The sequence below is a fragment of the Dermatophagoides farinae genome, chromosome 1 (genome assembly GCF_024713945.1).
Source record: "Dermatophagoides farinae isolate YC_2012a chromosome 1, ASM2471394v1, whole genome shotgun sequence".
NCBI classification, from domain to species: Eukaryota; Metazoa; Arthropoda; class Arachnida; order Sarcoptiformes; family Pyroglyphidae; genus Dermatophagoides; species Dermatophagoides farinae.
In genome coordinates this window covers 5,977,509-5,990,948 of record NC_134677.1, presented here as the reverse complement: position 1 = coordinate 5,990,948, position 13,440 = coordinate 5,977,509, and the positions used below count along the sequence as shown (strand labels likewise).

The following is a 13,440-nucleotide window of genomic DNA, read 5'->3' as shown; positions in this document are numbered from 1 at the left end:
CAATGTATGAATTTGGTCAAAATCAAACTCATGTTTGCAGAAATGGTATTAAAATTTTTCTGCCGTCAGAATATATAGAATTCATCATCAAATTCATAGTAAAAAAAAATTTTTTTTTTAATCTTGTTAATCGAAAATCATGAATTCTAATCCTGCAATCAGAATCGTTGAAGAGATCGATAATTGTATTCAAATAATCATGAAACCTGATGCCAGTAATGATGATAGAATTAAAGCAAATTCACGTTTAAATGATATATTAACCTCCGATATCTATGCAAAAACTGATCTGTATTTGAATGTTGCCATGTTGATTGTCAATAGATCAGAAGATATGATCATCACCAATGAATTTTGCATCGAAAGTCTTGTCACTTATGGATATCAAATCTTAGAAGAAATTATCAAAAACAATTGGTATAATTTCGATCATGATCGGCGAGAAAACATCAAAACATTTTGCTTAACAAGATTTGAATTTCGATCAAATATAGCCATGAAAGTTAATCTTTCAACATCGAATTTGTTTGTAAATTCTTGTAGTCGGCTAATTACTGAAATATTCATGCGAGAATGGCCAAATAGATGGCCCCAATTTTTACCTAAATTAACGCAAGAACATTCATTAATCAGCCTTTATACAATATTAAACATTTCCGATTATCTTACCAAATTGTTTTTACCCTATAATTCTAATCGACGAAGAGAAATCACAAAAAGTTTGGTCAGTGAAAAAGACAACATTTTGGAATTTTTATGCCGAAATCTATTGATTATGAACATTCAAAATGAACATCAAATGTCTATCGAATACAGGAAACAAATCATTTTGAAATCACTTGAAGTACTTGATTCATTACTAGACTGGTATCCTTTAAACGAAAACATTCTGATCAAAATCATTTTAACAGCGAATTTGTCTAACCTGAATTTCGAAGATACATTCCTATCTCAAGTAAAAATCCTATCACTTCGCTGCATTCAAACAATCATTACACGTTCAATCAAACGACCCGAAGATATGGAAGTGATGAACGGTATTTTTTTCGATATTGACCAATCAAAATTTGCTCATTTTTTAATATCGCAATTGAATCCTTATTTCCATCTCATTAAGTCATCTGAATCCAATATTGATTCACTCAACCAAGTTTTCTTACTATTGTTGGATATCTCAATCGAAATAGTTTGTCGTGTCATGAATTTAATCAATCAAGATTCTACACATAAATCGATTGTTAAAAGCTGCAATGACAATAAATCATTTTGGTCAACATTTATGTGTTTCATTTTCGATTGTCTCGCCTATGACAACATAATTTATGATGAAATTCTACTTAAATTTTTGATTTTGTATTCAAAATCTCAATTAACTTCCAAACAAGACATTAATGATATGGAAAATTTGAAAAACAACTCAATATTACCGGTTCCTTTTCAATTAGAAACAACTATTCCGATAAGATTGTTAATCTCAATTGCACTTTTAAAATTGGAACCTAAGCCGGAATCGATGAAACCTGAATTGAAAAACTCCTGTGATCTTGATTCCTATGAAAGCTATTTGCAAATTTTTCGGGAAAATAAAAATAAATTTTTAACAGTTATTAGAAATCTATGTCAAAACTATCCTCAAATATCTCAAACATTTTGCTTTTCCATGTTTAGTGATTTATTCGGGCCCATTCCGCTTGAATCATTTGATCCAGAGGTCTTAACGGTTAGCACAAACATAAACTCTTTTAATACTGCTGCTGTTTTATGCCCATTGCTCATATTAAAAAAGAATTTTTCTCAACAGGTTAGTTTTGATCAATCATTCTTTCTATAACATAAACTATTTTTATTCATTTATTCTGAATGTAGCAAATAAAATTATTGGAATTTTATTTTTCACGAATGTTGGAAATTGGACTCAGCGGCCAGTTGGATATACAGAGTTTAAATTCTTTATTGTCATGTTTATCATCGTTCTCACCATTCTATGGAAAATTTTCAGTTGAATTGATTCAAAAATTAATCGATATCATATTCACATTGACTGTGAAAACAAAAGAACTACAATATGATCCAAATATAGGTGATCTTCAAAATCATTTGAATGCTTTGTTCATTAAGCTAACGAAAAATTGTGTGCCATTATTTCTTCCATATTTCAAGATGATGCGCCAACATATTGAAGAATTGATTGTCACTGATAAAATATCATTGATTCAATCATTTTTCCTTTATGAAGGATTATTTATATTGAGCAATCATCTTTCAATTGAAGAACAACGTAGCTTTTTGATTGATGACTTTCTTTCAAAAATCAATTGGATCATCACATACGATTTTGGACCTAATGGACAGACATTTTTTCTCGATCTTGGTTTAGCTACACAGCCACAGTTTAATGTCAATCACCTTCCATCAAATTATTCTAAGATTTTAGTAAAAATTTCGGCCCTGTCGAATTTACTCACACGTTTATTCAAACGAATCAGTACTGTTCGATGTTATGAAATTTTATGGCCCGTAATGATGCAATTGGTTGCTCCGTTTTGTAAAGTGATTGCTTCCATTCATCATCTTTGGTCAGTATATGAAGAAAAAAATCAACATCTACTTGATAAATTATGTCATCCTTTTTATCAACAATATTTATTTGGAGAATATCCTTCACATTATATATTCATGATTTGTTTTGATCAATCTAAGATGCTTCCAGTGGATAAGTATCGAACATTGTTGAAACAATGGGATCGACAAAATCCACCATCACCAGATCTCATTGGTTATTTTATGCATCATCGAATTTGGATACTATATTCACAATCAATAATACTTGTTAATACGGCACTTGAATTGATGTTATTTTTCTACACTATTCGTCCCGAATCAGAATCAGCTATAGAAGATTTTATCTCCACAAATAATTCATTGATTTGTTCAGATATGAAATTCATGCCATTATTTGTATATCGAGATTTGATTCGTTCATATTTTCAATGTTTGGCAAATTTTTCACCGAGAATAGAAAAGTTTCTTACTAAAAGCGGGTGCATCGAAACGTTGATTCAATTTATCGAATTTATGTATTGTAAACTTGATGAAAATTTTAATGCTTTACAACAAGAAAAGAATATTTGCACATCTAATTCAGATCCAAGAATTTCTAATCATTTGAAAATCAAGCCAATATCAGTGAAAGATGATCCTAGAAATTATTTGGAAATCGTTATAGAAGCCACTATTAACAGTATTTCATTTGATTTCGTCGCACTTTTGAACAGTATATTTTCAAAGCAAAAAAATATTGACCACATAACAAAAAATGAATCTATAACGAATGAGATAGATGAAGAAATGGGCGATGTTGAACAACAACAACAACAACAACACCAGCAAGCTAAAGACGATGAACTTGATATAAATGAGAATGACAATATGAGAGAATCCATTATAAATGACGACGAAAATGATAAATATAATGAAGAGGGTCTCCTATCAAAGTTCATTATGACGCTAAATCCAAAGCCTTTAGTTATGGCCGTCACGGGTTGTCTTTTATGGCCCAACAGTAATATGAAACTTCAGATATGTAATGTTAATCAAAAATTGATTCAGAGTCTCATATCGCGACAAATGATCAATTCAATTCAAGCATTTTTCGATCTAGCCATTCGTTTATTGCAATCAATAATGTTGACCAAACGAAGTGATACAGATATATTGAATCGTTTGGTTAATTTATTATTTCTTATCTATGAAAAAATTGTTATAAAAAACAATCTAACGGAAATAGTTAATGGTAAATTAAGCCAAATTTGTAAATCCGATTTGAATGAATGGAATCGTTTTAGTAATAGTCTTTTACAAAAAAATAACAATGCAAGCCAAATTAAAAAAGCACAAAAAATGCTACGAAATCTTGTCGAAAGTACATCCTTGGAAGAATTATCATCAACACATTCCATGAAAAAACCAAATGTTATTTGTTTAGGCATGTTGCAAACCGACAAAGATAATAATGTCTGTGAGGATATAAACACCGGATTCTTATCATGGCTATGAATTTATTGAATATCCTTTTTATTTTCAATTTTTTTCATAAATCTATAAATTGATTTTTTTTTCATTGATAGTTGATTATTAATTTGTCAACTCGAATTTTGTAATAATAAAATAAAACTCTTTTTAAAAAAATATGATTTTGGTGTTATTTTTGTTTATCTCATTGAATATTGTTCATTCTCAATTTTCGCCTGATCGTATCTAGTAAGAAAATTTTTCAACACAGAATTTTTACTAATTTTAATATCATTTAATATGTTGTTAGTCACAAATTGGAGCCTCGCCGTAGAGAACCAATCCATTATGTTCCTCGACATATTTTCGATCCATTAATCCATCATGTGTAAATTTTAGATTGTTCATGTTACTTTTAAAAACTTGTATAATTTTTTTTTCTTCATAGACGTACGAAAAGATCCACCTTATCAAAAAGCAATGATGATTCTGAAAATAGTATTGATACTTATTGGAATTATATTTCTGATTCATATGGAAAAGCAAATGATAATAAATATTCGCTAAAATATACTTCGCCATTAGCAACGAGAAAACATCCATATTTTCATTGTTATTCAGTCTATCGAACAGCAACTGATGATTGGTGCCAAGATAATTGTCAACTTGGTAATTGTCCATCATCGCATTGTATCTGTACCAGCGGTAGCATCACGGGACAATCTAAATTTGTAGCATCAAATAAAGCTGTGAACTTAAAATATGTCGATGAATATGATGATAGTGACGATAATAATGAACAACAAAAACAAAATGATTTAGACTCCTATCAATGGTATAGTAGTAAAAATAAACTGAGATATCAATAAAAGAACCCTTCATAACAAATAAACAAGAGAAAAAAACAAAAATTTGAATTTTTCCCTAGACTCAGCAAAGATCGATTGCTTTATTTCTAATCAAATTCGATCAATAATTTTTGAGGACACGCACATATACACACCCACAAATAAACACTTACAAAAAAACAGATTATGTCGAAAAGTGAAGCAATTTTCATTACCATGATTTGATGATTGACTTATCGACTGATTAAAGCAAGATTCACCAATATAATATTACCATTCAACACTTTTTTTTGCTCCGAAAACATAACAAAGACATGAATATGCCTGAATCATTAGTTCTTTATTTGAAAATAATCATGAAATGTATTTATTCAAAAAATGAAATGATTTTAATCAAAAAAAATCGTCGATAATGATAATGATAATAATAATAATAATAATGTCACTCGTGTTTGGATAAAGAATATTTATATAAATCACAAGAATTTAATATGAATTTGCTCAAGAAAATATCACAGATATGGCGAAATGTTGCAATGAATTCAATTTTACCCGAATAATTATTATTCCGGCAGATTATTTAGCCTTCTTCATAGCACTATATTATCAAAAAAAGGAGAATGAAAGCTTATGTTTGATAGCTGCAAACGTTGAGGTTTGTAAACAGCGAAACAAGTTGATCACTTTGTTGTTTTTGATAATTATAATCACCGAAGAATAATATGATTATTATTATTGTAATTAGAGATAGAAAAAAGATAGGAAATATTCATTTACTGGGAAATCGTTTAGCTGCAGAAGATTTATGTTTTGGTTGATCTTCGTATGAATAGTTGAGAAAATCTTCACAAAAATTATAGATACCATCGTAATTAGTACAACAGCCTAAATAGCCGACGCTTCGATCATATAAAAAACGTACACATAATTCGCATTGATCTTTTCGATGTTGATCAATTTCACATTTATCTTCAAGCTGTGAATTGATAATCCTTTCTTTCAATTCTTCCGCCGATATTGATTCATTATTTGATGAATCGATCGGTGCACCAATCACACGTTGCATTTGACTATAAATAATGACGATGGTGATGATTATGACACACATCCGTTTATAAACTAATCGAATCATCTATTTAGATAGAAAAACAGTAAAAAAAAAATATTTTAAAATGTCGCTATATAGAACACTTCCGATTATACCTTTGAAGTTGGCAATGATTCCATTTGTGTAATAATAGAAATACTTTCTTCCGAGAATAAAGATCCAAGAAGAAAAGCAAATCCTACGTTTTGAATAAAACAACAATAATAATGGTTATGGAAATGTGAATATCATTGGAGCCACAATGCCAATTTATATATGCCAGAGACATTTTTTTTTATCGGCCTCTTTAGGGGCAAGAGAAAAAAAAATCCAAAGTAATCAACATCAACATATCGCCAACACCATAGTCAATGCGACCATCATCGTCATCATCATCATCATCAGAAGAAGCATGATGGTATATACAAGATTTGCCAAAATATGATGGCATCGTCAATGAATGTAGAAGCTGACAACACAAATCTTTAGCATCATTCAGTAGTCGTCAAGCAATTTTATGTATTCTTCGACGAAGCAGAACGTGATGACGATTGTAATGATGATGATGATTGAAGAAAATAGGAAAAAGAAAATACATCATTGGCAAAATTATAACGAGTATGGGATATCGAGGTTAACATTCCAATGAATCGCTTCTAATACGAATAACGAAGTTGCTTGAAAATATTTTGGTTGACAACATCCAATATCAGTTGTTCTAGTTCAATTATTTGTTGCCAGGAAACAATGATTATTGTGAATGATTGACAACATCGGGAATAATCATTCTTTCATTCATAAGAATTTACAATGATTGATTTTCTCACAAAAATTATTGCAATAATTTTTTTGTTACCATTTCGAGTATTACAAAGCTCACCTTATAGACCATAATCTTTTACACGGGAATAAATCTTGTGAAATTAGTTGCTATATTTGTTTCGGTAAAAATAACAGAAATTTCCAATTCAATAATTAGAAATATTTCATCCGATCTAATTTAAAATTATAATAAAGCACATTCAATATTCTATGATGAAATAGATTCCATGAATTTATTTGAATGATAAATGTAAATGGAAAAGAAAATTTCTAAACAAAATAATGAAACCTATGTTAATAGATCTTTCATTGGATTTTCCCTAGATCGATTATTCCTGTCCAAGGTGAAAGCTGACAATGATTATTCAAATCATTCTATTGGAAGAAAATTAAACAAAATAATCAAATGAATTCTATTATTGCACTTTTGAAGAAAATTATTTATTAGGGAATTCCATTTATAATGTAAATTCAGATCTAATAATTGTATGGTTGGCAATCATTTTCATGAATATTCGCCAACGATTTACATTGAAATTGTCCTCGATCAATGAACGAATGAAAAAAACATAAATAAGTACGTATCTACCTATGAAATTTCAAAATTTTTTCCTTTTATTTTTCTTCGTTTTGATGGGCTTCAAAACAGGGCAAAAAATAGGCGAATTTCAATCGAATGAAAGTTTTTGCTTTGTTTGTGTATATGTTCGTGTCTTTTATTTGCGGATAATGATGTTCCCGTGTGATAAATCAAATGAACAAAAAAAAATTATTTTTTACGATATTGAAAACGCTTAATAAAGATATCAATTTCGATTTTTGATTGATTTGATTGTAATAAATAAATTCAACTTAATAAATCAAGGCCCATAATTATCAATGAATACACATAATTGTGCTGCATGACATAGATTTGATCATTTTTTTTTATTAATAAAAATATACTAAAATTATGCATTGCCATAAATTGACAGTACTGGACATTATGAGGCTAAATTTGTTTGATTCAATAAATCAATCAAATCAAATTGATTCGATTGATTGTACGCATTAATCGGATTTTAATTTAATCAATCAAAAAAAAATGGAAAGAGTATGAAAATTGTATCGTACTTTCCATTGATTATTATTGTTGCTGCCGTCGTAGTCGTGGGTAACAAGATATCTTAAACACGCGCAACCAAATGATAATATACATTGGTTAAACGTGTAACAGTATGAATCAATTTAAAGAATCAAAAATCATTTTGAAATTATATTATTCAATGCTCAACGTATAAATATATTTTGATTAAGATTTAAAATAAACATCATGATGTTTTTATCTAATCGTTTTAACCATCTTTTGCTTTTTCTTTGCTCAATAATTAAACTGGTAATAAGATGCATTTACTAGATATAATATCATTCGATCCGAAATTTATCTACGGAACGATAGACGAAAAAAATATTTCCGCATTGATTTTGTCATGCAAAATAATTTGTCTATGAAAGTATTTATGGATTTTTTCAATTTAAAAAATTGATGAGCCAATTATAGAAAGAAAAAGAGAGAGAGAGAGAAAGTGCAGAGTGAAAAAAACCTTCTTCCGATGGCAAAAAACCGATCAATGATCTCGCTATTATTGACAAAAATGAATTGTTATTATTGTCAATGCCATTTCTTTTTCATGAACTTTTAAAATACTTATTTTTTACTTTATTCATTTGAATATGTTTGTTTTTTGTCACAAATAATAAAGTTTTTTCTTCAACATTTCATAGATCATCCGATCAATTTTTAATTCATGCACACACACTCACACACACAAGGGATTAACATTCGGATTTAACATAAATAAATTTGAAAAAATAAGCTGATTTTTGATCCTTATCGATGAATTTATTGAACAAACAGTAGATCATTAACATTAGAAAAAAAGGCGGTTTGAACCAGTTTTTTCTATTTTTCCTTAAAAAACTATCATCTAAACAATGATTATTTGATTTGTTTGTATGAAAACCGAAGAAAAACTAACAAATAACAAATTATAAAAACAAATAGAGAATCAATGTTATTTAGCCTTTTGAAAATGATTATAATGAATAATATTGATGTTGAACAAGAAAAAAATGAAAATGAACAAATATTGCAATTCGATGAAGTAATAACCAAACAAATGATTGGCAAAATTCTCGCATTTGAAAATGGTCATTTCGTTGTATTTTGTTTTTTTTTTGTCTGAATTGTTCAATGTGAATACTTTTTCAATGCAGACATAACAAATCATAATTATTGCATCAATAAAATGCATGTCATTCATTCATTTATTGAATGAGAATACATGTCGGAATTTGTTTTTCCATTTTGTTGTCATCCATGAAAGTTAAAGGCAATAATTTTTTTTTGGCATTAAAATTGTCGTCGTTTCGATTGCTAAATTCAAATTTTCCATAACTATCAAACGAAACACACGAGGGCGTTAATGTTGAAATTCTTTTAATTTGTTTTTGTTTACAATTTGGAGCATGTATTATAAAATTGCGAAGGATTCTGGATAGAAAAAATTCCAATTTTTTCAATAAATGGCCACAAGTTTATTTACTGGTTGTGTTGCGAAGAAAATATTTACACGAGCATTTATAGCGGCATATAAAGACCATGGTATCAGCCAGAAAGAATTGGCTAATTGGATTAAATTAAGCCTTTATTTCGAAGACCCTACACGTACATTAAAGCAAGGTATGATTTATTATCAAACGATACCAAGATATACGGAACTATTCCAAACTGGCTTATGTATATTTGCATTCGGATACTACACTAAACAAGTTCGTGCATTACAAAAATATTGGCTTCATGAATGGATTGTAACCGCAATTCTTGGCAGACAGACAATCGATCATTATAGCCGTTCACCTTTGATTAAATATCATGATCATTCATACATCACTGATGATTCCATTGATGATTCATTGCAAAAGTTTATTGGTGTGATTGAACAAACCGGACCTGGTTATTTATATGAAGAGAAACAACCTGTTGATCGTGAAGAGGTGATGGAATCTGATGAAGAAGAGTCGATTTCTAATGGACAATGTCGCGAAAATACACCTCGATTGAAGCATTGTTATTCGATCGAATTCCTTGACAGACAAGATCGTGAAATTAAACTTCGAATTACATCGGATGGACTGTTTAATTGTCGGTCATTTGTTAGAGATTTAGGTTTTTATCTTAATTGTCCTTCTTCAATTGATTCGGCTCATCTCGAGAAACTTGGACCAGTCAAATCAGAACAATCATTACAGAAATATCAATTGCATTATGAACAAATGGTCAAATTAGCCGAAGAAATAACTCCGGCATGTATTGAGTATTTAAAACAATTACACCGACAATATCCTGACACAAAAACTTCTAGTCGCTTTATTTAACTTTTCTTGAATTTTTTTTATAAAATTCTGTACAATTTTGTTCAATGGTCTATAATTTATTAAATTAACATATTTAACAATTTAAGAGAGTACTCGTAACCGAAAAAACATGCAGCATTGGCAGGAATAGCCCGAAAAAAAACTGGTGCTGCTCCTTTATAGAATGCTAATAGCCCATTTCTTACGTATAGATAACGGATAGCATCACGAAAGCCATCATATTTGCCTTCAGGTGCTGTCTGTATTCGTGATTTTATGACATCAGCCGGAATAGCTATAATCCAGTATGATATACCAGCAAATCCCCCCGATAATAAGGTCACAATAGTTTCGTTCTCGGTGTTGAATATAATATTACCATGTCTTTTGAGAGATTCATATCCCAAAAAATAAGCTCCACTTCCTGGGATATCTCTTGCGAACGTAGCCGTTAATCCAGTGAATATTGAACGTATTCCGCCGGTTGCATACACTTTACTGACACAATCCCAGAAACTTTTATATTTGGCAACACTTTTCGAACCTTGTTCTATTTGCAACAAACATTTGATACGTTCTGCCGGTGCATTTATTGTGGCCGTGAATGCTCCGGCAAGCATGCCGGCTTTATACATTTGGAATGGTGTTAGTTGATTAACGGAGGTTGGTGAACCATCACTTTGTAGGCTGACACCCAAACCAAAACCAAAAAAACATACAGCATTGATAGGTGTGGTTGCAATCAATGGTGCCAACATTCCACGGTAAAAACCACGAAAACCTTCATGTCGAAAGGTTTTATTCATACAATCAAGCATTCCTTTATATTGTGGTGCTTGATCCAGTTTTGGTGTAGGCATTGTTTGAATACGAACTTTAATAGTATCCATTGGATGACCAGCCAAAATAAGACAAACGCCGCCAAAACCACCGGCTATGAATTGTTTTAAAGATGCTAAATAATTGGCCTTAGCATTTGTAGATTGAATCACATTTGAAGTCTCCGACATTGTCTTGGTGTTAATGTTGATTTCTTTCTAAATGTTATATTTTTGGTTATTCGTTATGCATGTCAAGAAAAAACAAAAAAAAACATGAAATTCATAAAATCATATGACGGATTCGAGGTGAATCCTCGTGCGTGAATCAGTCATATCACATCATTTGATTGTTAAGAATGATGAACGAATGCATGAATAGTGTCAATGGACAAAAATAACAACACGGCCACGGATACAAGATTTAATGTTCATATCAGAAGCGTACAATCTAGTGCATGGTAAGCATTTTTAACAACACGCCAGACATGTATTCAGTAAAAACCCAAATGTATTCAGTTTATAACAAGACAAAATGCAAAGTAATCTTTCTGGTCGAACAAGTGGCCCTTCTTTTAGTGCGATAAGTTTTAGATTTTAATTAAAAAAATGATAGAAACTGGACAAATAAGAAAATAAATTTATTTTTCTTTCATGATCAATTTATTTTTATCATCAATAATAGAATATTTCAGATGATTGAAAGCCGTTGAGTCCGGATACTCATCTTATTTATCGTTTGATCTAGCATACAAAAAACTGGATTGACTTTATGAATTTTTTTGCTTAATTTTTCAATGTCGATACAGTCATCTTGGTCATTTTGTTCATGGTCGCTAATTGAATTGTCAAAATATTCATGCGCCAATAATGATAGTCCGGTAATACCGAAAAGAGTATGGAATGGATCGACCATATTACCTGGACGATCGGAGAAGCCACCGGTCTCAGTGTCTTGACAAGCCATTATAAAACAAAGTAATTTTTGTTTGTTTATCCAATGAAGACGTCCAATGATTGCCAAGGATGAAAGTACCCACCATGAATAACATAGATCAGGTAATTTTTCTGGACGACCATTTAAACCACCTGAAGGTAGTTGACGTTCAGCCAGCCACCATCCTAATTTATCGGCATCAATTCGATGTAATTGACCAGCGATCGATAAAGAGCCAAGACAACAATAAGTAAGACCAGAATGAGATTCGCTGTTGGGGCGACAGCCGAAAGCACCATCAATTTGATTATAACATTTCATGACGAAATCTATAGCTAGATCCAGATTGATAGCATCTAATCGTTTGAGAAGAGCTAAGGAAGCAATCGAACAGAATGTAAATCGAACATCAACCTCACCCCAATGGTCACCATTAAAACTTCCATCTTCGTTTTGTAATGACATAACAAATTCAACAGTTTTATTCACATCGATGACGCTTTCTTCTGGATTTGATGATTCCAGATTAACATCCAAAGAAACTAAAATCTGTATCGCACTTAAAGTGTATAAAATATGAGGATCATGTTTTGGTGCTGCCGATATTCCTCCATTCGGATGTTTACAAGAACGTATCAGTTCAATTATTTCTTGGCGGACATCTGTATTAATATATAGCTATGATAAAAAACAAATGAAAATTTAGTGAATACAAATACCGTTTTCAATGGAACTATCGGCCAATTTAAGTGCTGTTATCGTCCAATAGATTCCATTCATTTTTAGATATTCGACCATGATTTGTTCATAACTATTATCTTTGTTTTTAGCATAGTTATTTAAAAATTTAACATGTTTATCGAAGAAAAATTCTTTTGGAGAATCATGTTTCAATTCTACATCACGGATCAACATTTTTAATTGGATGATTTTCAATTAAGAATGATTATGAAAGAAATTTTTTCCAATGAAAATGAAAAAATATTATTATTAAAATTAAACATCAACTACATCTGAGAAATATATAATCAATGAGTCCCATAAAATCTATTAGAATGCCATCTAATGTGTCACAGTGGTAACTAGTTTATAAGTGTTTTTTTGATCATATTGTCTACTTGATCATATTGGCTGGATTTATAATTTTTCTTCGTTACAATCAATTCATCATTTCTATCCAACATTGGTCAAAATGTTCTTCAAATTGATGCTAATATGTGGTCTATGTTCACTATTTCATGCTGCATTCTCTGCAGCTCAATATCGAAGCTATTTACGTGTTTCGGAACAAAAATTCTCAGGTTCATTGCCCATGGATATTATGATTCAAGCATTCGTTAGTCTTTTGGTAACATTATATTCTGTCGTATCAATTTATTGTAATTTCAAAGTCATTTTTGCTAATGATGATTTCGTGACTAAAAGCTATGGCCACGTGTTTTCCACACCTCCTTCTTTGGTTACATTCAATCATCGTGGTCGAATTTTAACATCCAAACAGTCATGAATGTCCTATACCTT

The 13,440-nt window shown here is 30.5% G+C and overlaps 5 protein-coding genes across 5 annotated transcripts; 2 read left to right on the top strand and 3 right to left on the bottom strand.

The window, feature by feature from the left end:
• The first annotated feature begins 29 nt into the window (after positions 1-29).
• LOC124493055 (uncharacterized) lies at positions 30-4,188 on the top strand. Its single transcript, XM_047056107.2, has 2 exons — positions 30-1,801; positions 1,867-4,188. The coding sequence occupies exons 1-2, from the start codon at positions 140-142 to the stop codon at positions 4,054-4,056; spliced, it is 3,852 nt and encodes a 1,283-aa protein (XP_046912063.2). The 5' UTR covers positions 30-139; the 3' UTR covers positions 4,057-4,188.
• A 1,010-nt stretch (positions 4,189-5,198) lies between these two features.
• On the bottom strand, positions 5,199-6,288 carry LOC124493061 (uncharacterized). Its single transcript, XM_047056114.2, has 2 exons — positions 6,063-6,288; positions 5,199-5,991 (listed from the first exon to the last, which is right to left on the bottom strand). The coding sequence occupies exons 1-2, from the start codon at positions 6,084-6,086 to the stop codon at positions 5,629-5,631; spliced, it is 387 nt and encodes a 128-aa protein (XP_046912070.1). The 5' UTR covers positions 6,087-6,288; the 3' UTR covers positions 5,199-5,628.
• Positions 6,289-9,333: 3,045 nt separating this feature from the next.
• On the top strand, positions 9,334-10,270 carry LOC124491356 (tRNA pseudouridine synthase B). Its single transcript, XM_047053983.2, has one exon. It carries the CDS (start codon positions 9,334-9,336, stop codon positions 10,183-10,185), a length of 852 nt encoding a protein of 283 aa, XP_046909939.1. The 3' UTR covers positions 10,186-10,270.
• Positions 10,155-11,368, bottom strand: LOC124491355 (congested-like trachea protein). Its single transcript, XM_047053982.2, has one exon. It carries the CDS (start codon positions 11,172-11,174, stop codon positions 10,245-10,247), a length of 930 nt encoding a protein of 309 aa, XP_046909938.1. The 5' UTR covers positions 11,175-11,368; the 3' UTR covers positions 10,155-10,244.
• Positions 11,369-11,608: 240 nt separating this feature from the next.
• RabGGTb (geranylgeranyl transferase type-2 subunit beta) lies at positions 11,609-12,952 on the bottom strand. The gene is made up of 2 exons (XM_047053981.2): positions 12,639-12,952; positions 11,609-12,581 (listed from the first exon to the last, which is right to left on the bottom strand). The coding sequence occupies exons 1-2, from the start codon at positions 12,832-12,834 to the stop codon at positions 11,674-11,676; spliced, it is 1,104 nt and encodes a 367-aa protein (XP_046909937.1). The 5' UTR covers positions 12,835-12,952; the 3' UTR covers positions 11,609-11,673.
• Between the last annotated feature and the right edge of the window lie 488 nt (positions 12,953-13,440).

Excerpts from the sequence above, each read along its gene's own strand:
- LOC124493055 (XM_047056107.2), top strand. The coding sequence starts at position 140 with ATGAATTCTAATCCTGCAATCAGAATCGTTGAAGAGATCGATAATTGT. Across the intron at positions 1,802-1,866 it reads AAAAGAATTTTTCTCAACAG|CAAATAAAATTATTGGAATT; the intron begins GTTAGTTTTGAT and ends TTCTGAATGTAG.
- LOC124493061 (XM_047056114.2), bottom strand. The coding sequence starts at position 6,086 with ATGGAATCATTGCCAACTTCAAAG. Across the intron at positions 5,992-6,062 it reads AATCATTGCCAACTTCAAAG|ATGATTCGATTAGTTTATAA; the intron begins GTATAATCGGAA and ends CTATCTAAATAG.
- LOC124491356 (XM_047053983.2), top strand. The coding sequence starts at position 9,334 with ATGGCCACAAGTTTATTTACTGGTTGTGTTGCGAAGAAAATATTTACA.
- LOC124491355 (XM_047053982.2), bottom strand. The coding sequence starts at position 11,174 with ATGTCGGAGACTTCAAATGTGATTCAATCTACAAATGCTAAGGCCAAT.
- RabGGTb (XM_047053981.2), bottom strand. The coding sequence starts at position 12,834 with ATGTTGATCCGTGATGTAGAATTGAAACATGATTCTCCAAAAGAATTT. Across the intron at positions 12,582-12,638 it reads CGATAGTTCCATTGAAAACG|ATGTCCGCCAAGAAATAATT; the intron begins GTATTTGTATTC and ends ATATTAATACAG.